The following is a 21924-nucleotide window of genomic DNA, read 5'->3' as shown; positions in this document are numbered from 1 at the left end:
ACTCTGTCCTTTAGGATCTCTATGAGTCAGAATCAAGATGGCAATGGGTTTGTTTTGGTTTTAATGATACTTACTTGTACACGTTTAATAATCATGTTTTCTACAATTGAGTTCATACCCACTGCAAAGCATATGCTAGATCAGAGTTTTTAAAACTGCACTCATGACCAACATTTTTAAAATGAATTGAAATAAAATAAAAAAGCAAGAAAATATTAAAGTGCATTTCATAAAGTTTATTTCTGAGACTTGTTTATATATATATATAATATTATATAATGTTATATAAAAATCAAACCTGTGCCGTTGAGTTTATTCTGACTCATAGTGACCCTACAGGACAGAGTGGAATGGCCCTATAGGGTTTTTAAGGAGTGGCTCGTGGATTCAAACTACCAACCTTTCAGTTAGCAGGCGAGCTCTTTACCACTCTGCCACCAGGGCCCCCAATATGTTATATATATAACACATTAAATATATACATATTATCTATATAACATTATATGTATATGACGTTTGTATGTCTATACATACACACATACATGCATATAGCTTGAATTATGTTATAAAACACTTTTCCTAGTGTGGGTCACAGTCAAAAGTTTGAAAATCTTGTATCAGCTATTTCACATCTATTCCATCTAAACCTCAACAAAACACTACAAATATGTGTTATTGCCCCAATTTTATGTACACAGAAAGCAAGACACAGAGCATAAATGACTTGTGACCTAGTACAGGAGCTATTAAGTGGCCAGGCTGGAATTTGAACCCTTGATGACGGGACACCAAAACCTATGTTCTTTCTTCTTCAAAACATTGGCCTAAAAAAGCAGAGTTTCACTGACTTCAGAGATGTTTTTTTGCTTGTTCATTTGTTTTGAATGATGGCGGTTGGTTGATTTTTGTTTCCCTTTTATTTTCACTTGAAATAATGACTCATAAGTGTTAGAAAAGTAACCTTTTAGATTTCCCAGGGCGATCTGATTGTAAACAAAACAAAAACCAAACAATTAGAAATCTTGGCAAGATAAATACACTTCATGTAGCTTCGTATTCTGTTTTGGTGATTTGGACTTCCCCTGGTGCTTCCTTAGTTGTTAAATATTTTTTCCTGTAGGTAGATAGTGATGAATTTAATATCTCCTTCATCAAGTCAAATGAAGAAAATAAAACCATAGAAATTAAAGATTTAAAAATATTCACAAGGTATTCCGTGGTGGTCACTGCATTCACCGGAAACATCAGTGCTGCGTATGTAGAAGGAAAGTCGAGTGATGAAGTGATTGTTACCACTTTAGAATCAGGTAAGGCATATTTTCATCATTGCTAAAAATTGACTGAAAGTTAGCTGTCTTTCTTACAGTTTCTCATCCTCTGTCCCCCGCAAGGGTATGTGTTACCAGGAACTTTTTAAGCTTATAAATAAAAAAATTCAAGGACACACTGCAATTGATTAACATGAAGCTTTATATTTACATTTTTAAGGCAAAGTGGAATTATGTAAAATATCCAATTCTTGTAAACACAGAAACAAAATAGTTTCTAATAAGGAATCCAGTATACTTTTTTGCACGTATTTAAACTGGTAAACATTCCAGAAATTGAGCTACTTTGCGAACCAGATTAGTTTTGTAACTGTCTGTAGCCAATAATGTTTCATCTAAAATTCTATCCTAATTATTTCTGTCCCATGATTTAATTGTAAATTAAGGTAAGAATATTCTATTATTAAATAATCTGGAACTCAAAATTAGAATCCAGGACATTTTACCATAGCTGTTTTCTTAGCCAAGTGACATGTTTATTATGTTATCTATTTGATGAATGTCAGAACCCATGCAGATTTCCTCAAGTGCTTATGAGCAGGGTCTGAGTGAATAATAAGATTGTAATCAATAAGAATTAAATGTGGAAAGTCACCCTCCCAGAATGAGCTTGCCCCATCCTCCTTCAGACTCCTGATGTTCTTTGCCACCAGACATATCATTGGAAAAAGCAGATGAAAGGATGTGTTGCCATAGTTTATTTGTTGCTATCTGTGAGGTAAGTATAGAAGGTAAAAAGTTTTTAGCTAGTCATTTCACTATGATATATTCTTTTTCCATTTTTCTGTAAAATCATGATTATATATTAAGAGGTAAAGTTTATCCTAAGCACCCTAAAGTTCCACCTGTTTTCATACCAGTACCACGTGGTAACCTTGAGCCCAGCTATCTGGTTTCCTTGCACTTCTGCCCCATCATGTCTGTCTCTGAGGAAAGATGCTAAAGAACTTTTTCACATGTGCACCATAAAGTGTTAATTGTCACATTTTAATGTGCTACCTCTCCCAAGGATATTATAGTTTGATAAATTTTTACTGCATTTTTAAAAGTGGAATTTTAGATGTAAAACCAAAGATATTTGTGGCACAGGAAGTTCTGTCCAACATTTAGATAATCCCTTCCCTTATTGAACTTTAATTCTGAACTTATTTTTAAGAAGCATTTTTAATAAAAAGAAATTTTATGTCTATCATAAAAATGTTTAACATCAAATGTTGTGAAAATAAGCCTCCTGAACCAATTATCTTTATTTTAGTTATACATTTTTTTTTATTTAAAGTGTAATATTTGACACCATAACATGTTTACTCTCTTTTCTCACTATTATTTATTTGTTTACTTCTTTTTTTTTGCTTGCTACAGGGCACTATCTATAAAGATGCTTGCAAGATAATAAACCTTGAGCATCTGAACTATTGACAGCCAAATATTAACAGCCTTCTTCATGGAAATTCTTTCCTTAGTATGATAGAATGCATCCATTTTAATTTGACCAAAGTGGTATATTTATTCAATCATTCATTCATATAAAGACCACTAATTATGTTGTTTAGCAATAACTAGCTCTGATATTCATAAAATAATGTATATATCATTTTATTGATAGTCTAACTGGAAGTGTAGTTTATTTATCAAAAATAAACTGGAGTATCTAGAATATATAAAGAATTCTCAAAACTCAACACAAAAAATCTATTAGAAAACAGACAAAAGACGTGAAAAGACATTTCACCAAAGAGGAGATATGGTTGACAAATAAGCACCTGATAAGATAAATTTTCAACATCATTAGTCATTAGGGAAATGCAAATTAAAACCACAGTGAGCTGTCACTGTGCATTTATTAGAACGGATAAATTTTTTTTTTTGAAGCAATAATAGTAAATGCTGGAAAAGAGCAGAGAGACTGGACATCTCATACTTCATTGGTGGGAATGGAAAATGGTACAGCCACACTGGAAAATAGTTTGACATTTTCTTATAAAACTAAACATGCACTTACCACGTCAAGTGTTGGGGCACTGATAACAGAGAAATGAAAACTTAAGTTCACACAAACACCTGCACACTAATGTTTATAGCAGCTTTATTCATAATAGCAAAAAACTGGAAACAACACAAATGTCCTTCAAAGATTAAAGAAGCTCTAGGGAATGCATACAATGGAACACTACTCGGCAATAAAAAGACATGAATTATTGATACATACAACAGCTTGCATGGACAAGATCATTATGCTAACGTCATTCTCAAAATGACAAAACTATAGAGATGGTGAACAGATTAGTGGTTGTAGGGAGCCTGGGAGTACAAAGAGGTAGCCCAAGGGAGTTTTTTTGTGATGATGAAACAGTTTTGCATTTTGTCTGTGGTGGCAGTTACAGGAATCTATACAGGGGATAAAATTACAAAGAGCTGCACACACACACACATAGACACATACGAAAGCTAGTAAAAATCGTGAAAGCTGAATAAAATCTTTAGTCCAGTTAAAAATACTGTAACTATATCAATTCCTGGTTTGATATTATTCTACAGTTATATATAAGATGGCACCGGTGGGTGAAGCTGAGGAGGTTGCATGGAACTGTCTGTGCTATTTTTGCAACACCCTGTGAGTCTTTGTTATGTTAAAACAAAAAGTTCAAAAAGCCACAGAAATGCATTCTGTACAAAAACAAATGGATGTAGAAGGCAACATAAATAAATAAATAAGCAAGCAAAGTGGATCACCATTATGATTTCTATGGATAAAGAGATGTCAGTGATTCTGTGACACATTGGCCTTTTGTTTGTTTCCATCACAATTTATATGGTTTAAATAATATATATATAATATTTGGAAACCCTGGTGGCATAGTGGTTAAGTGCTACAGCTGCTAACCAAAGGGTCAGCAGTTCGAATCCACTAGGCGCTCCTTGGAAACTCTATGGGGCAGTTCTACTCTGTCCTATAGGGTTGCTATGAGTTGGAATCGACTCGCCGGCACTGGGTTTTTGGGTATATATAATATTCTTCTTAAAAATAGGAATTTGAAGGAAATGCATTTTTATGAAGATCAAAAAGAACATACATTTATAAAAATATTAATTGATAAATATTTCATTTTAGCTCCCAATGACCCACCTAATAACATGACATTTCAGAAGATACCAGATGAAGTTACAAAATTTCAGCTGACATTCCTTCCTCCATCTCAACCTAATGGAAACATACAAGTATATCAAGCTTTGGTATACCGAGAAGATGATCCTACTGCTGTCCAGGTTCACAACCTCAGTATTATCCAGAAAACTGACACAACCATCATTGCAGTGTTAGAGGGACTGAAAGGTGGACATACATACAATATCAGTGTAAGCATTCATAAATTTTAATAATTTATCTAAATAAAAAAGTCAATTTAGAAACTCAGCGTTCAAATTATTGCCATTTATGTACACATTTCCTCTATCTTCTTGTGGGTTTAAGACATGCCAACAGAAAATAGATTTAAAAAGAAAAAATCTGTTGATGTTGAGTTGACTCTGACTCATAGCAACCGTATAGGACCAAAGACAGAAATAACAATTTACATGTTTGAAATTCACATGAATTTTACACAACTATTACTGAAAGCAATCTTGATTGCATGTTTGATCAATTTCGGACTGCGGCAACTGATAAAAATCTTCTGTTTCTTCATCTTTGGCCCTAGTGGTTGGTGCATAAATTTGAATAATAGTCGTACTAACTGTTCTTCCTTGTAGGTGTATGGATATTATCCTATCACTGACAGCGTTGTATTTCAGGATAGATCTTGAAATATTCTTTTTGACAATGAATGCAACACCATTCCTCTTCAAGTTGTCATTCCCAGCATAGTAGACTATATGACTGTCCAATTCAAAATGGCCAATACCAGTCCATTTCAGCTCACTGATGCCTAGGATATCGATGTTTATGCATTCCGTTTCATTTTTGATGATTTCCAATTTTCCTAGATTCATACTTCGTACATTCTAGGTTCCAACTATTAATGGCTGTTTGCAGTTGTTTCTTCTCATTTTGAGTCGTGCCACATCAGCAGATGAAGGTCCCTAAAGCTTTACCCCATCCACATCATTAAGGTCGACTCTACTTTGAGGAGGGAGCTCTTCCCCAGCCATCTTTTGAGTGCCTTCCAACCTGGGGGGCTCATCTTCCAGCACTATATCAGACAATGTTCTGCTGCTATACATAAGGTTTTCACTGACTAATGCTTTTCAGAAGTAGACTGCCAGGTCCTTCTTCCTAGTCTGTCTTAGTCTGGAACCTCAGCTGAAACCTGTCCCCCATGGGTGACCCTGCTGGTATCTGAATACTGGTGGCATAGCTTCTAGCATCACAGCAACACGCAAGACGCCACAGTATGACAAACTGACAGATACAGAACATGCAGTCAAGATGCGTTGATAATTACTGGCGATTGGAATGTGAAAGTTGGAAACAAAGAAGAAGATCAGTAGTTGGAAAATATGGCCTTGGTGATAAAAACAATGCCGGAGATCGAAAGACAGGATTTTGCAAGACCAATGACTTCTTCATTGCAAATACCTTCTTCCACCAACATAAACGGCGACTATACACATGGACCTCACCAGATGGAACACACAGAAATCAAGTTGACTACATCTGTGGAAAGAGACAATGGAAAAGCTCGATATCATCAGTCAGAACAAGGCCAGGGGCTGGCTGTGGAACAGTCCATCAATTGCTCATATGCAAGTTCAAGCTGAAACTGAAGAAAATCAGAGCAAGTCCACGAGAGCCAAAATATGACCTTGAGTACATCCCACCTGAATTTAGAGACCATCTGAAGAATAGATTTGACACCTGGAACACTAGTGACTGAAGACCAGACGAGTTGCAGAATGACATCAAGAACATGATACATGAAGAAAGCAAGACGTCATTGAAAAGACAGGAAAGAAAGAAAAGACCAAGATGGATGTAAGAGGAGACTCTGAAACTTGCTCTTGAACATCGAGCAGCTAAAGCAAAAGGAAGAATTGATGAAGTAAAAGAACTGAACAGAAGATTTCAAAGGGCATCTCGAGAAGACAAAGTATTATAATGACATGTGCAATGAGCTGGAGATGGAAAACCAAAAGGGAAGAACATGCTTAGTGTTTCTCAAGCTGAAAGAACTGAAGAAAAAAATTCAAGCCTCGAGTTGCAATAGTGAAGGATTCCATGGGGAAAATATTAAATGATGCAGGAAGCATCAATGGAAGATGGAAGGAATACACAGAGTCACTATACCAAAAAGAATTAGTCGATGTTCAACCATTTCAAGAGGCTGCATATGATCAGGAACCAATGGTACTGAAGGAAGAAGGCCAAGCTGCTCTGAAGGCATTGGTGAAAAACAAGGCTCCAGGAATTGATGGAATAGCAATGAAATGTTTCAACAAACAGATGCAGCACTGGAGGTGCTCACTCGTCTATGCCAAGAAATACTGAAGACAAATTCCTGGCCCACTGACTGGAAGAGATATATATTTATGCCTATTTTCAAGAAAGATGATCCAACCAAATGTGGAAATTACAGAACTATATCGTTAATATCACACGCAAGCAAAATTTTGCTGAAGATCATTCAAAAATGGCTGCAGCAGTATATCGACAGGGAACTGCCAGAAATTCAGTCTGGTTTCAGAAGAGGATGTGGAACCAGGGATATCATTGCTGATGTCAGATGGATCCTGGCTGAATGCAGAGAATACCAGAAGGATGTTTACCTGTGTTTTATTGACTATGCAAAGACATTCGACTGTGTGGATCATAACAAACCATGGATAACACTGCGAAGAATGGGAATTCCAGAACACTTAATTGTGCTCATGAGGAACCTTTACATAGATCAAGATGTAGTTGTTCGGACAGAACAAGGGGATACCGATTGGTTTAAAGTCAGGAAAGGTGTGCGTCAGGGTTGTATTCTTTTACCATACCTATTTAATCTGTATGCTGAGCAAATAATCTGAGAAGCTGGACTATATGAAGAAGAATGGGGCATCAGGATTGGAGGAAGACTCATTAACAACCTGTGTTACGCAGATGATACAACCTTGATTGCTGCAAGTAAAGAGGAATTGAAGCATTTACTAATGAAGATGAAAGACCACAGCTTTCAGTATGGATTGCACCTCAGCATAAGGAAAACAAAAATCCTCACAACTGGACCAATGAGCAACATCGTGATAAATGGAGAAAAGATTGAAGAAGTCAAGGATTTCATTTTACTTGGATCCACAATCAACAGCCATGGACGCAGCAGTCAAGAAATCAAAAGATGCATTGCATTGGGTAAATCTGCTGCGAAGGACCTCTTCTAAGTGTTGAAGAGCAAAGATGTTACCCTGAAAAACTAAGGTGCGCCTGACCCAAGCTGTGGTATTGTCAATCGCGTCATAGGCATGTGAAAGCTGGACAATGAACAAGGAAGACCAAAGAAGAGTTGACGCCTTTGAATTGTTGGTGTTGGTGAAAAATTTTGAATATACCATGGACTGCCAAAAGAAGGAACAAATCTGTCTTGGAAGAAGTGCAGCCAGAATGCTCCCTAGAGGCAAGGATGGCGAGATTTATATATGACATGTTGGACATGTTGTCAGAAGGGATTAGTCCCTGGAGAAGGACATCATGCTTGGCAGAGTACAGGGTCAGCAGAAAAGAGGAAGACCCTCAACGAGGTGGATTAACACAGTGGCTGCAACAATGAGCTCAAGCATAACAACGATTATAAGGATGGCACAGGACCGGGCAGTGTTTCGTTCTGTTGTGCATAGGCTCGCAATGAGTCGGAACCGACTCGACGGTATCTAACAACAACAACAACATTACTGAAAGCTAATAGCAGTTTATACCTTAATTCCAAATTACCCATTTTAGAACATAAATGTTTGAGTTAATACACATCAAAATGTACACACAGAATTTGCTTCTTTTTTTTGCCTATTATTGTATCACATAGAATTACATGGTTCAGAAAATCAGCTTCTAAGCAACATACAATTCAACTTAAATCTTCAGGTAGCTTAGCATCTAATCCTCGTAACAACTATTTATGATTATATGTGTGCTTAGCAGAACATTTTTATTAATAATTTATATTACCTTAATTTCATATATAAGGAGCTGTGGTGGTGCAGTGGTTAAGCACTTGGCTGCTAACTGAAAGATCGGCTGGCTGTTTGAACTCATCAGCAGCATCTCGGGAGAAATGACCTGGCAATCTGCTCTTGTAAAGTTTACAGCCTAGAAAACACTATGGGACAGCCGTACTCTGTCGTATTGGGTTGGTATGAGTCAAAATCGACTTGATGGCACATAACAACAAGAATTTTATATATAATTTCATATATATTTATATAGATTTTAAATTCATATGTGTATGTATATACACACATAGATTCATACGTACATATATGTATGCATGTATATATACATATATATATATTTAAAAAAAAACAAACCAAACCCATTGCCATCAAGTAAATTCTGACTCATAGCAACCCTGTGAGACAGAGTAGAACTGCCCCATAGAATTTCCAAGGAGCGCCTGGTGGATTTGAACTGCCAGCCTTTTGGTTAGCAGCTGTAGCACTTAACCACTACACCACAAGGGTTTCCCACATATATATAGGAGCCCTGGTAGAGTAATTATTAAGAGGCTTGGCTGCTAAGCAAAAAGTCAGCAGTTCGAATCCACCAGACGCTTGTTGGAAACTCAGTGGGGCAGTTCTACTCCATCCTATAGGGTTGCTATGAGTCAGAATCAACTCAACGGCATGTATATACACATATATGTATGTATATTAAGGAGCCCTGGTGGCACAATGGTTAAGTGCTCGGCTGCTAACCGGAAAGCTGGCATTTTGAACCCACCCAGCAGCTCTGGAAATGGATGGCACCTGACAATAGTATATAATCCTGCCTCTGCTACTTTCTATTTCTAGACATTTTCCTCAAGTCTGTGCTTCTGTTTCTTTATCTGAAAAATTACACACAAGAATAGTAACTTTATTTATAGGACTATCCTGAGGAGTATGTGTTTATAGTTATGGTGGGTAGTTAGCGCTGATATCAGTGTTGGCTATTGCTAATACTGAATCAGAATCTACATGTCTGCATTGAACAGGGTTCCCAAATGACTTCTTTGCACACTGCAGTTGGAGAAACACTTCGCAACGTTTTCATTTATTATGTCAATTAAATGTTAGATTGTACTGTAAAGAAAAATATGAAGCACACTGTAACATTGCCTTTTATTTTGAATACTTCCTTTTTTAAAAAATGTATAAATTCCAATAACTTTCATTTATGCATTTTTTACATTTTATATGCTTGGTTTATTTACTATACCTACCATATCATACAAGTTATTATAATTTTAATCCAATAAAACATTTTCAAAGTAACTATGGTGTAGAAGGTGTATTGCTGTGAACCACTAATGCATAAAACAAATTAATCGGGTCCAATAAACATTATATTCTGAATGGTGTTCGCCAAGTACAATAAAAATTGGCCAAGGACATGGTCTTTATTTTATACAGCGAGATAAAGAGAATAAAAGAAGATTCTGTGTCTACAGCTTCCTAAACACAAAGTCAATTGAAAGGCTTCACATTTGTGTAAATCACACTCTGTACCTACAAACAGAAGTGTTTTATGAGTATATGCTGCAATTATGCAGGTTATAGCTTTGGTTACCTTGGGGCAGGGGTGAAGAAGGGCATGAAGGGCAACTTTCAGAGGGATGATTTAATACAGGAAAACTGGGAGGCTGAAGGAATAGGATTTCATCTCTGAGAAGAAAAAAAAGAAGATCTTGAATATGGATTTAAAGAAAATCAGAGTTTCCTAGCTACAGAGAGAAGGAACAGGTGTTTGAGTAGATTAAGAGAGAGTGTAGACATAGTGGCCTTTCTGTTCTGTTCCTCCTACGAGTTCAAACTGGAGCCACGGTCCTTTCCTGATCTCCGTGATAGGGCTGTTTAGATCACTCAGCCTTTGTTCACAGGGCTTAGTAGCAGAACATCAGTTTTAAGAAATACATTATTGTCACATTGTTCCTACATACACTGTATTCATTTAAGTGACTAAAAATGTATGTAATTAGTAGAGTATAAGCAATTGTTTTTAAAAGTGTGGTTATTTTTAAAGTTATAGAAAACCATAATCATTTGGAATATATGCACATAATCAATAATTTGAAAAAGTAACAAAAGGTTTCTCTGTTCTAGGTTTATGCGATCAATAGTGCTGGAGCAGGACCAAAGGTTCAGATGAGAATCACCATGGATATTAAAGGTACACATGAAATGCTGTTGTCTTAATCAAATAGTAATTATGATTTGAGTTGCACATAAGCATTAAGGGTGTTGACAAGCTTTTGAAATGATGCATATTCATATAATGAATATATATTAAGTAAGAATGCCTATGCTTATTAAAGCTACAATTTAAATGTCTGAATAATGATGCAAATTATCATGTTAAAAAAAGAGAACACCCACCTGCTATGTATCTCGTAATTCTTTTCCTCTAAATGTAAACTTTTCTGAAGCAGATTTTATAATCTGTTATTTTAAGTTTTTTAATTTTTATTGAAAAGAAAACTTGTTATTTAAATCGCCTATGACGAGATTTGATTAATTCTAATTAGATTCCTTGACTCTATCTTAGAAGTCAGATTCTTTTCAGTTCATCAAATTGTGTTTACTGAATTCCTATCATATATTTAATGTTATAATTCTGACTATATAGTAAATCTATCAAATTCATCATTATTACAAGTATTTTTAGTAGAAAATAAAAGTAAAATTCAGACTTTCCCCTACCCCTGCAAAAAAAACAAAAACAAAAAAAAGAGTAAGAGAGATTTAAGTCTATCCAGCCTTTCAAAGTGCTTTCTCTTCCTGAGACAGAAAATAAGCAAATGATTATGCCATCTTTCTAAAATGGGCCATAAAACCACAGTGGCGGGGGGAAGGAAGTGTATGGACTTTTAGTAAAATTCCACTGAATGCTTCTCTTTCGAGAATAAAAAATAAGTTTTCTCAGTCCTTGGTAAAGATAGCAGAGCATAGGGATTAAATTACCAGGTTTAGGCTGGCTTTAGGGTTAACCTTCCTGAGATTGAATCCTGGATCAGCCACTTGATATCTGTTTGACTTTGGGCAAGTTTCTCAACCTCTCTAAGCCTGTAAAATGGAGATAACACCAGTTCCTATCTCACAAGTTTTTATGAGGATTTAAAGACATAATCTTTGAAAAACCCTTAGAACAGAACCTGGAAGCTAATACTATTAAGAATGAGAAATACTCACTGTAAGATGACGCTGATGAATTTTATATTGTCATCAGTGGATAGCTGATATAATTGTAGTGCTACAGAACTATGCTATTTATAAGTGTTAATTTTTTCTGTTTTAATGAATAAATTACGTACTTTTTAATGTATGGAAACCCTGGTGGCGTAGTGGTTCAGAGCTACAGCTCGCTGCTAGCCAAAAGGTCAACAGTTCGAATCCATCAGGTACTCCTTGAAAACCCTATGGAGCAGTTCTACTTTGTCCTATAGTGTCGCTATGAGTTGGAATGGACTCGACGGCAACAGGTTTGGTTTTTTTGGTGATTTTAATGTATAAATACGTAAAGTCTTCAAAAATCAGTTACTTTACAAAATGACCTTATTAGAAGAGCTTTGTTATTTTTCTTTGTTACTCAGGGACAGACATGTAGGTATGCAAGTAGCAGTAAATGCATTATATTTAGTAGTAAAATTCCCCGTTTCAAGTGCTTTTCTCATCCCCAGGTAAAGATAATCACTTCTGACCTCCCTCCCTTGGGTAGGGCAGGTAGATTCATGATCAGTCATTGAGAGATGATGTATGAACACTGGTAGCAGTGCTGGGGTCCTAGAGAATTTCATTTTTTTCTAGTAATATGCATGATTTTATTAGTGGCATGGAGTATTGAATTCACAGTAACCAAAAAAGCAAACAAACTCATTGCCATTGAGTCAATTCCGACTCATAGCGACCCTATAGGATAGAGTAGAGCTGCACCATAGGATTTGCAAGAAGCAGCTGGTGGATTTGAACTGCCAATCTTTTGGTTAACAGCCGTAGCACTTAACCACTGTGCCACCAGGGCTCTGAATGCATAGAAGTCTTGTTAAATCTGCATTTAATAGATAATTCAAGATGGATGGCAATGCTCAGTGCTGGATCCTTCTAGTAGGCATCCTTTGCTTGGGACCTCCCCAGTGGCCTGGTCCAGAGTTTCTCAGACTACCCTGAAATCTGAAGCTGTTCCTACTGAATCTCCTTCCTTCTTCTCTTTCACAGGTCTCAGGCCTGCATTGTGGTCTGAGACTCTGCCCACCTACCCCTGCTCCCTCTGCCTTTATTCTTCACAGGCGTTTCCGTGAGTAAACCTCTCACACATCTAATTTCATCATAGCCTTTACTTCTCAGAGGACTCAAACTGAGGCATCAAGTAGGAAGTCTGAGTTTGAATCTGAAGCTCAAAAGAATGGAGTGAGCTAAAGTGTCAAGTCAAGAAAATTTGATTTAAATCTTGATATTCCCTTTTGATAAGTGTGTGACAAAGGCCCATTTTCTCCTTTATAAAATGGAGATAATATTGCTAATCTTGTGGAATTATTTAGAGGATTTTAGAAAAATATTTTATAAATATGGAAATTGAAAAATTTGGTTAAGTAATCTACCAGTGCTCAAAAAGCTAGAATAAACAACTATAAGGTAAAATGAAGCTTTTACAAAACATTGGTTTTGGAGAAACTTTTATGTGTTGATGATAAAATGTGAATTATCATAGCACTTTCAGAAACCATTCTAGCAGTATCTATTGACATTAAAAACACATACATCCTTTGTCCCAGAAGCTCTGCTCTTGAGAATCTATTTCACTTGTGGGGCAAGGGGGCGGAGGAGGATCAGTAAATAAGGCAAAATGTGCAAGGTGATTACTGTAGCAAATGTTCAAAAACTTGAGAAAAAGTGAATTCCCATCACTAGAGGAATAACTGACTAAATTATTTAGCACCATAATTTATAATATAATCATTAAGAAGAATGGATTAACACTGTACCTGATGAGTTGGAAAGACTTAAATTATATTTAAGTGGGAAAAGCAAGATATAGGGTAATTATGTATAATATAGCCCCATTAAAAAATTAAACAGTGATGAGTCCATTATTTATGTGCCTGTATATGATTATGGAGAAATATATGGGAGGATGTCCTCCAGATGTTTGTCATAGACTAACTCTGGGAGGGGATAGATGTTCATTTTGGTGTTAGTATAACTAGAATGGTAATTGGTAAGTTAGCCAAAGGAAGTGAAAGAAAAAAAAGAACTATACTAAATTATTGGTTTCATGAAATCATATTCACACATTTGTGAAAATTACGTGCCAGTGAGACCATGTATAATTTGAATTTTTTTTAATACGTGAAGGTGAGTCGTATGTCTGAGAATCACACGTGGCCCCATTATCTCAGCCAAGTCTCTAATATGTAATTACGCCATTACCCAGTAAAAAAACCGTTAGGAGATAATAATTGCTAAATGTATGTTGTATCAAAACAAAACTCTACTTAATTTGATATTTGTGTTTGCCATTACTTTATTTGCAAATTACCTTTTTTTTCTCTTCAGAAACTAAAAACTATAGCAAATATATATATTTTCTTTTCTTACAGCTCCAGCACGACCAAAAACTAAACCAACCCCTATTTATGATGCCACTGGAAAACTGCTTGTTACTTCAACAACAATTACAATCAGAATGCCAGTATGTTACTATAATGATGATCATGGACCAATCAAAAACGTACAAGTATTAGTGGCAGAAACAGGAGGTATTATCAAATGTCAGCTTACTTTGTGAAATTGTGTAGTGTGAATTGCTGAATGCTTAAGAAATTTTAGTTCAAAATTAGTAACGTGAGGTTGATTCTCAATTTATCTCACAATTCTTGAGCTTAGTAGGTTGTCAACATTATCATTAATTATACTAATAATTTATTTATGCCTAAAATATTTCACCATATAAGATAATAAAGAAAACCAAACCAGTTGCCATTGAGTCATTTCCCACTCATGGAGACCCTATGTGTGTTAAAATACAATTGCACTCCATAGGCTTTTCAATGGTTAATTTTTTGGAAGTAGATTGCTGGGCCTTTCCTCTGAGGCACCTCTGAGTGGACTCAAGCCACCAATCTTTTGGTTAGCAGCCGAGTACTTAACCATTTCTACCACACAGGGACTCCATCATATAAGATAAAGAGTAGTTAAAGTACGTGATTTATATATTCCATATGCTAGTAGATTGTTTCGATTTTGGCAAAATGGAGTCTTGATAGCTTATTTGGAGGTATTAGCAAGAGAGTTACTCTTTGAATGAGGGGTGTTCCCCCTCTACCTGAGAAAGTCATTCTCCACAACAATGCCTATAGATTCATGAGTGATGGAGTTACCTGCGTATCTAGCTAGATCAACTGAATCATCCGAGGTCTTCATAAAGTGACAGATGTTTTATCCAGATTTCCCTCATGCAGTTATAGAAACACTCTTTATAAATGTAAAAATACATTCATATATTATTTGTAATCATTATTCTCTTATTTTCTGAAAATAGCTCAGCATGATGGAAATGTAACTAAGTGGTATGATGCATATTTTAATAAACCAAGGCCATATTTTACAAATGAAGGCTTTCCTAACCCTCCATGTACAGAAGGAAAGACAAAGTTCAGTGGCAATGAAGAAATCTATGTCATTGGTTCTGATAATGCATGTATGATTCCTGGCAATGAAGACAAAACTTGCAATGGCCCTCTGAAACCAAAGAAGCAATACTTGTAAGTGTACCTTATGCTTACCATGAATAGTGTTATCAAGCTAGTTAACCCATCTTTCATTCATCCATCCAACTGCTCCTTTCTCCTTCCAGTAAGTGCTGGGCATCCATCATTTAACATGATCTTTTTCAGGCATTAGGAACATAAAAATAAACAAGAAATATCAGTTCAATTTCCTCTTAAGGTATTAGGAATGTCAACAAGAAATTTCAGTTAAAAACTAGTAATATAGGTTGATTCCCAATTTTCACACAATTCTTGAGCTTAGTAGATTGTCAACATTATCATTAATTATAGCAATAATTTATTTATGCCTAAAATATTTCACCATATAAGGTGATAAAAGAAATTTGGTTCACATTGCCTTTACATTCCATAAAAATTTTCGTATAAGGGAATTAGGCAAAATTTTAAAAATAATTATAATCTGATGTGGCAACATAGGACAGGTGGAAAATATGCCACCGGAACACATAGATAACCAAAAACCAAACCCAGTGCCGTTTAGTCGATTCCGACTCATAGCCACCCTATAGGACAGAGTAGAACTGCCCCATAGAGTTTCCAAGGAGCACCTGGCAAATCTGAACTGCCAACCCTCTGGTTAGCAGCGGTAGCACTTAACCACTATGCCACCCGGGTTTCCAAACACATAGGTAAAATAAAAAATAAAAATTAACTATGAACAGGTAGAAGGGTTTAATTCCTCCTCTAGAAGGTAATGTGACTAATTTGTAATATTTTGTGTTTTCTACTCATTATTTTGCCATGCATGAGGATGTATAGGATTTTAGAAACACTACCCTATTCTTGTAATTATCTGAGACATAGCAATAGTTACCTGTTCTTTCTACCATCAAACATCTGAATGAGTGATAGAAATCTTACTACTTACTTTAATATTTCACATTTTATAGACCCTAGTAATCTAACATCATATTAAAAATCAATGTTGAAACTGTTGAATTGGTGTATATTTTGCTGTGTATATTCTCAACAATAAAATTGTGTTAAAAAACATTGACTTCATTAATTTTTTTGATATATTTGTTATTTTCTTCTGTTGATTTGACTATTCTGTGTCATAAGAGTACAAAATATTTTAACCTTATTTGATTTTTAATATATAATTTTTATTGCTACATTTGAAAAATGCAGAAGCTTTCACCTATGCCTGCTAGTTAAAACATTATTAAATTCTTTATTGACATCATAGGCTGGGTTACCATTAGAAAAATAAGATCGATAAGTTAATCAAAAAATGAATTCTATCATATATTATTAAATTTAATTACTTTAATGCAAATTCTAGATTATTTTCTGACTTTTAATCATTACACATATGACAGTTATAAAAAAGATACACACAAATTTTAATACTTACTCAAGTTATTGTTTATTGTGCATATTTGTTTTCATAACAGACTTAATATGATCAATAAAATAATAATTTGAGAGTACATTATGCACTACAATTTATTAATGTGCATTGGCTTATATTCTTAAATGCCTGTGTCTGTTGTTTAAATGAGGCCAATTTAAGTTGTCAATGAGAATGTTAGAATCACCACATGATTTGTAAAATTGACTCTCTTCTGTACCCTTTTTCTATTTCAAATGTCATAAAAACACATAAAGGTGGGAATAAAGCTCTACACACACACAAATAAGAAATGTCGTTCTTAATTTGTTTACATGTGAACAAGATGTGTTCTATATGACCATTCTAAATTTGGTTCACTGATATCTTCAAAAGAGATTGAGGTACAACAGTTATTATGCCTTATATTTGCAGAGTATGTTAGTGCAACACACTTTCACACAGACATTAAATCATTTTATCCAAGCAAATTTATAAGGGAGATGTTACAATACTTTTAAACTGCTAACCGTCCATGAGTTTGGACAGTTTTTAAAACAGTCTTAAATTTTTAGAAAAGTTTTAGGTTTATGGAGAAAATGTACAGAAAGAACAAAAGGTTCCCCTACCCCCCACTTGCCCCTGAGCACTGTTTCCCCTCTTATTAACATCTTGCATTCCTATGGTATATTTTCTTACAACTGATGAACCAATATTGATATGCTATTATTAACTGAAGTCCATAGTTTACTTTAAGGTTCACTCTTTGTACTGTACAGTTCTATGGATTTTGATAAATGTCTAATGTCATGTGTCCAACATTATGATGTCATACAGAATAGTTTCACTGCCATAAAAAATGCCCCGTGCTCCACCTATTCACCCCTTCCTCCTCCTTGTGAACCCCTGGTAACTGCTTATTTTTTCACTGTCTCTATTGTTTTCTTTCTCAGAATTTCATAGAGTTACAATCATACAGTATGTAGCTTTTTCAGACTGGATTTTTTTCACTTAGAAATAAGCATTTAAAATCAATGCTATGCCTTTTTCATAGCTTGGTAGCTTATTTCTTTTTGTTGCTCAGTAACACTCCATTGTATGGATGTACCATAGTTTGCTTCTCTCTTCTCATGTTGAAGGACATCTTAATTTCCTCCAATCCTCGACAGTTGTGAATAAAACTGATGTAAACATTCATGTGCAGGCTTTTATGTGGACATCTGTTTTCAACTAATTTGGCTAACTATCTAGGAGCACCATTGCTGAATCATATGGTAATCCTACATTTAACTTTGTAAGAAACTACCAGAGCATCTTTTGAAGTGGCTGTACCATTTTGCATTCCCACCAGCAATGAGTAAGAGTTCCTGTTGCTGCACGTTTTTACCAGCATTTGATGCTGTTAATGTCTTGGATTTTAGCCAGTCTGATAGGTGTGTTGTGATATCTCACAGTTGTTTTCATTTGTAATTCCTTAATGACATCTGAGGTTGAGCATCTGTTCATATGCTTATTTGTCATCTCTATATCTTCTTCAGTGACATATCTATGCAGTCTTCTTCGGTGAGGTATCTATGCAGATTTTTTGCTCGTTTTGTAATTGGGTTACTAGTTTTCATACTGTTGAGTTTTAACAGTCCTTTGTATATTTTGGATACAGTTCCTTTATCGGAGATGTGTTTTGCAAGTATTTTCTATCAGTATGTGGCTTGTCTTTTTATTCTCTTAACAGTGTCTTTTACAGACCAGAAATGTTAATTTAATGAAGCCCAATTTAGCTTATTTTTTCTTTTATAAATTGTGATTTTCATGTCGTACCTAAAAAGTCATCGCCAAACCCAAAGTTACTTAGATCTTCTCCTGTGTTATCTTCTGAAAGTTACATAGCTTGTGTTTGACATTTAGTTCCGATCAATTTTTAGTTAATTTTTGTTAAAGATAAAAGTTCTGTATCTTAGATTCATTTTTTTTTTTTAATGTGAATATCCAGTTGTTCTAATATTTGTTGAAAAGGGTATTCTTTTTCCATTGAATTGCCCTGGCTCCTTTGTCAAAGATCAGTTGACTATATTCTTGTGTGTCTATTCCGGGCTCTCTACTCTGTTATGTAAATTTTGTCAAATTTTTTGTCATTGCCCCATCAAATTGAAGAGGTTTATTTGCAGGGTAATTACTCATCTCATGTAGAGATATACATTTGTCATGAAAGTGATCTAATTCAAAGTTGCCATTTTATAAATTCATTTCCTCTTGAACAAAAATGTACTTTTCATAATTATTTGTTAAATTATTCATAGAAAAAAGTCACATAGCATGCAAATTGTTGGGTTTTAATTTTCTTTATTTTACAGGTTTAAATTTCGAGCCACAAATGTCATGGGACAATTTACTGACTCTGATTACTCTGATCCTGTGAAGACTTTAGGTAAGACATATTAGTGGTTTAATTTAATTTAGAATCTCAAAATGTTAACTGTAGTCAGAACATTTATTATTAAACGTATTAATCCATGTCTGAAGGTTCTCAAGTACAAATTCATTTCAAAGTTATTTGGCCTGACTATGGAAAAACTAGTATTTGTAATATTTTTTTAAAAGATGGGTGTCTTTTCCATTCAAATCTGAACACAGATTTTTTCATGGTATTGGTTTTGTGCTGATATGTACTAACATTAAAATAAATATTTGCCTGCTTTAATATGGAATCTTAAATGTGAAACATTTTTATCTGAAAAAAGGAGTAAAAGTCTTTGCTGTTGTTGTTGTTAGGTGCCATCGAGTTGTTTCCGACTCATAGCGACCCTATGTACAATGGAATGAAACACTGCCCAGTCCTGCGCCATTCTCATGATCGTTGTTTTGCTTGAGCCCATGTTGCAGCCAGTGTCAATCCACCTCATTGAGGGTCTTCCTCTTTCTTGTTGAGCCTCTACTTTACCAAGCATGATGTCCTTCTCCAGGAGCTGATCTCTCCTGACAACATGTCCAAAGTATGCAAGAAGTAGTCTCGCCACCCTTGCTTCTAAGGAGCATTCTGGCTGTTTTTCTTCCAAGACAGATTTGTTCCTTCTTTTGGCAGTCCATATTCTTCACCAACACCACAATTCAAAGGCGTCAGTTCTTCCTTGGTCTTCCTTATTCATTGTCCAGCTTTCACATCCATATGAGGCGATTGAAAATACCATGGCTTGGGTCATTCACTCCTTAGCCTTCTAGGTGACATCTTTGCTTTTTAACACTTTAAAGAGGTCTTTTACAGCAGATTTGCCCAATGCGATGTGTCATTTGATTTCTTGAGTGCTGCTTCCATGGGTGTTGATTATGAATCCAAGTAAAGAAATCCTTGACAACGTCAGTATTTTCTCCATTTATCAAGATGTTGCTTATTGGTCCAGTTGTGAGAATTTTTGTTTTCTTTATGTTGTGGTGTAAAAAGAGAAAAAGTCTTAGCGACATTAAAGTCTTAGGGTGATTTCCCCAAAATAATCCTGAAAACTAGAAGCTGAGTAATCTTCTTTAATGTAGTTTTCTTTCTAATCAACTCTTTCGTGAACTTTAATTTTACCCATCCCATCAGGCCTGAATAGAATAAAAATACAATTTAGTCATGTGCATGTGTATTTCACCATCATGATCATATTATCATCAACATATCTAACATTAAATAATCTGTGCCAGGAATATTTCTAGGCTCCTTGCATGCATTAACTGATGAACTCTTAACAACTATCCTTTAAGTTAGGTCACTGGTCTCAACTGGGTGATTTTATCCCCCAGAGGCATTTGGCAATGTCTGAGGCCATTTTTCCTTGTCACAACTGTGGTCAGGGAGGTTTCTGCTGGTATCTAGAGGGCAGGGGCCAAGAATGATGCTGACTATTCACAGTCATAGTCACTGCCTTTATAGGCTACATACTGCATGAGGACAAATATCATTGTGAGGCACAACAGTAATTACAAACCTTCTCTCAGCAGTTCCATACATTGGTACAAACCTACGATGCAATCGACAACCACCACAGCAAAGAATTTTCCAGCCCAAAATGTCAGTAGTGCTGAGGTTGAGAAACCTTGCATTAGGTGATGATATTAGCTCCATTTTACAGATGAGGAAACCAACATACAAACTGCTGAAATAACTAAGAGACTGGGCCAGGATTCTACACAGGATTCCAGAAACACTGCAATCTAAATACAGGCTTTAGGCCTGGATTCAAATCCTGCCTCTGCCTCTTGAGAAAGTAATTCAATTCCTACAAACCTCTGTTTTCTTATTTGGAAATTTTGATGATAGTATCTATTTTAAAGGGTAGCTGAAAAGTTTAAATAAAATAACGTTTATTTATATTTAATGATTAGTAAAAATTTCAATGTTTGATAGCTTCTTTTTAGATAGATTGTAATGTTTTAAAAATATTTTATTTACTTAGGAGAAATTATTTCCCTAGGATTTTATGGAGTAAATCACAACTTCCTATTTCCCCTGTACTAAATCCTCAAAACCTACAATTTACTCATCTGCAGTACCTTTGAAAAGGAAACATATGGACAGCATATCTCTGGGAAGCCACCTGAGAATGTGAGAAATCTCTGTGTTATTCAGATCCGTAGACTATCTTGAACACTGTAAATTTCAGGGTTAGTTGTGGCTTGAAGAGGATAGATTGTTTTCTCTTTTCCAATAAGAAATTCTTGTCAGGTTGTGAAAATATTAATCGTTCAAAATATCAACCTCTGCAACATTTATTTATTGAAGGCAACTATGTACTTAAAAGAAATGAAATTGGGGCACTTAGTTTGCCACATAGATGTTTATGGAGGAATAACATATAAACTGCTTTGGCTAAACCATTTAATTCCGTAACAGTTGTTGGCTTGATTAATTTTACCCAATAAATTAATCATTTTATAAATGGCTGATCAGACTTCTGGTTTTGAAATTATATAGAGGGTTGTCTCCATTGATAAATGAGTCCATCACAGCACAGTAAATGTCTTCTTATCATGAACATAATTTCCTATAGGTTATGTTGTTGTCAGGTGCCACTGAGTTGGTTCTGACTCGTAGTGATCTTATGTGTAACAATGAAACGCTGCCAGGTCCTGCGCCATCCTCACAGTCGTTACTGTTTGAGCCATTGTTGCAGCCACTGTGTTAATCCATTTCCTGAGGGCCATCTATTCTTTGCTGACTCTTTACTTTACCAAGCCTGATGTCCTTCTCCAGGAACTGGTTCCTCCTGATAACATGTCCAAAGTACGTGAGATGATGTCTCACCATCCTCCCTTCTAAGGAGCATTCTGGCTG

At 35.4% G+C, this 21924-nt stretch overlaps 1 protein-coding gene across 1 annotated transcript in view; it reads left to right on the top strand.

The window, feature by feature from the left end:
- Positions 1-21924, top strand: part of PTPRQ (protein tyrosine phosphatase receptor type Q) — a 253770-nt gene that overhangs the window by 166875 nt on the left and 64971 nt on the right. The window contains 6 exon segments of the mRNA XM_003405222.4: positions 1121-1307; positions 4441-4685; positions 10602-10668; positions 14093-14251; positions 15034-15256; positions 18968-19041. Coding sequence (XP_003405270.2) covers positions 1121-1307; positions 4441-4685; positions 10602-10668; positions 14093-14251; positions 15034-15256; positions 18968-19041 — 955 coding nt within the window.

This window comes from Loxodonta africana, chromosome 4 (assembly GCF_030014295.1).
Source record: "Loxodonta africana isolate mLoxAfr1 chromosome 4, mLoxAfr1.hap2, whole genome shotgun sequence".
Classification (NCBI taxonomy): Eukaryota; Metazoa; Chordata; class Mammalia; order Proboscidea; family Elephantidae; genus Loxodonta; species Loxodonta africana.
This window is presented reverse-complemented; position numbering and strand designations above follow the sequence as displayed.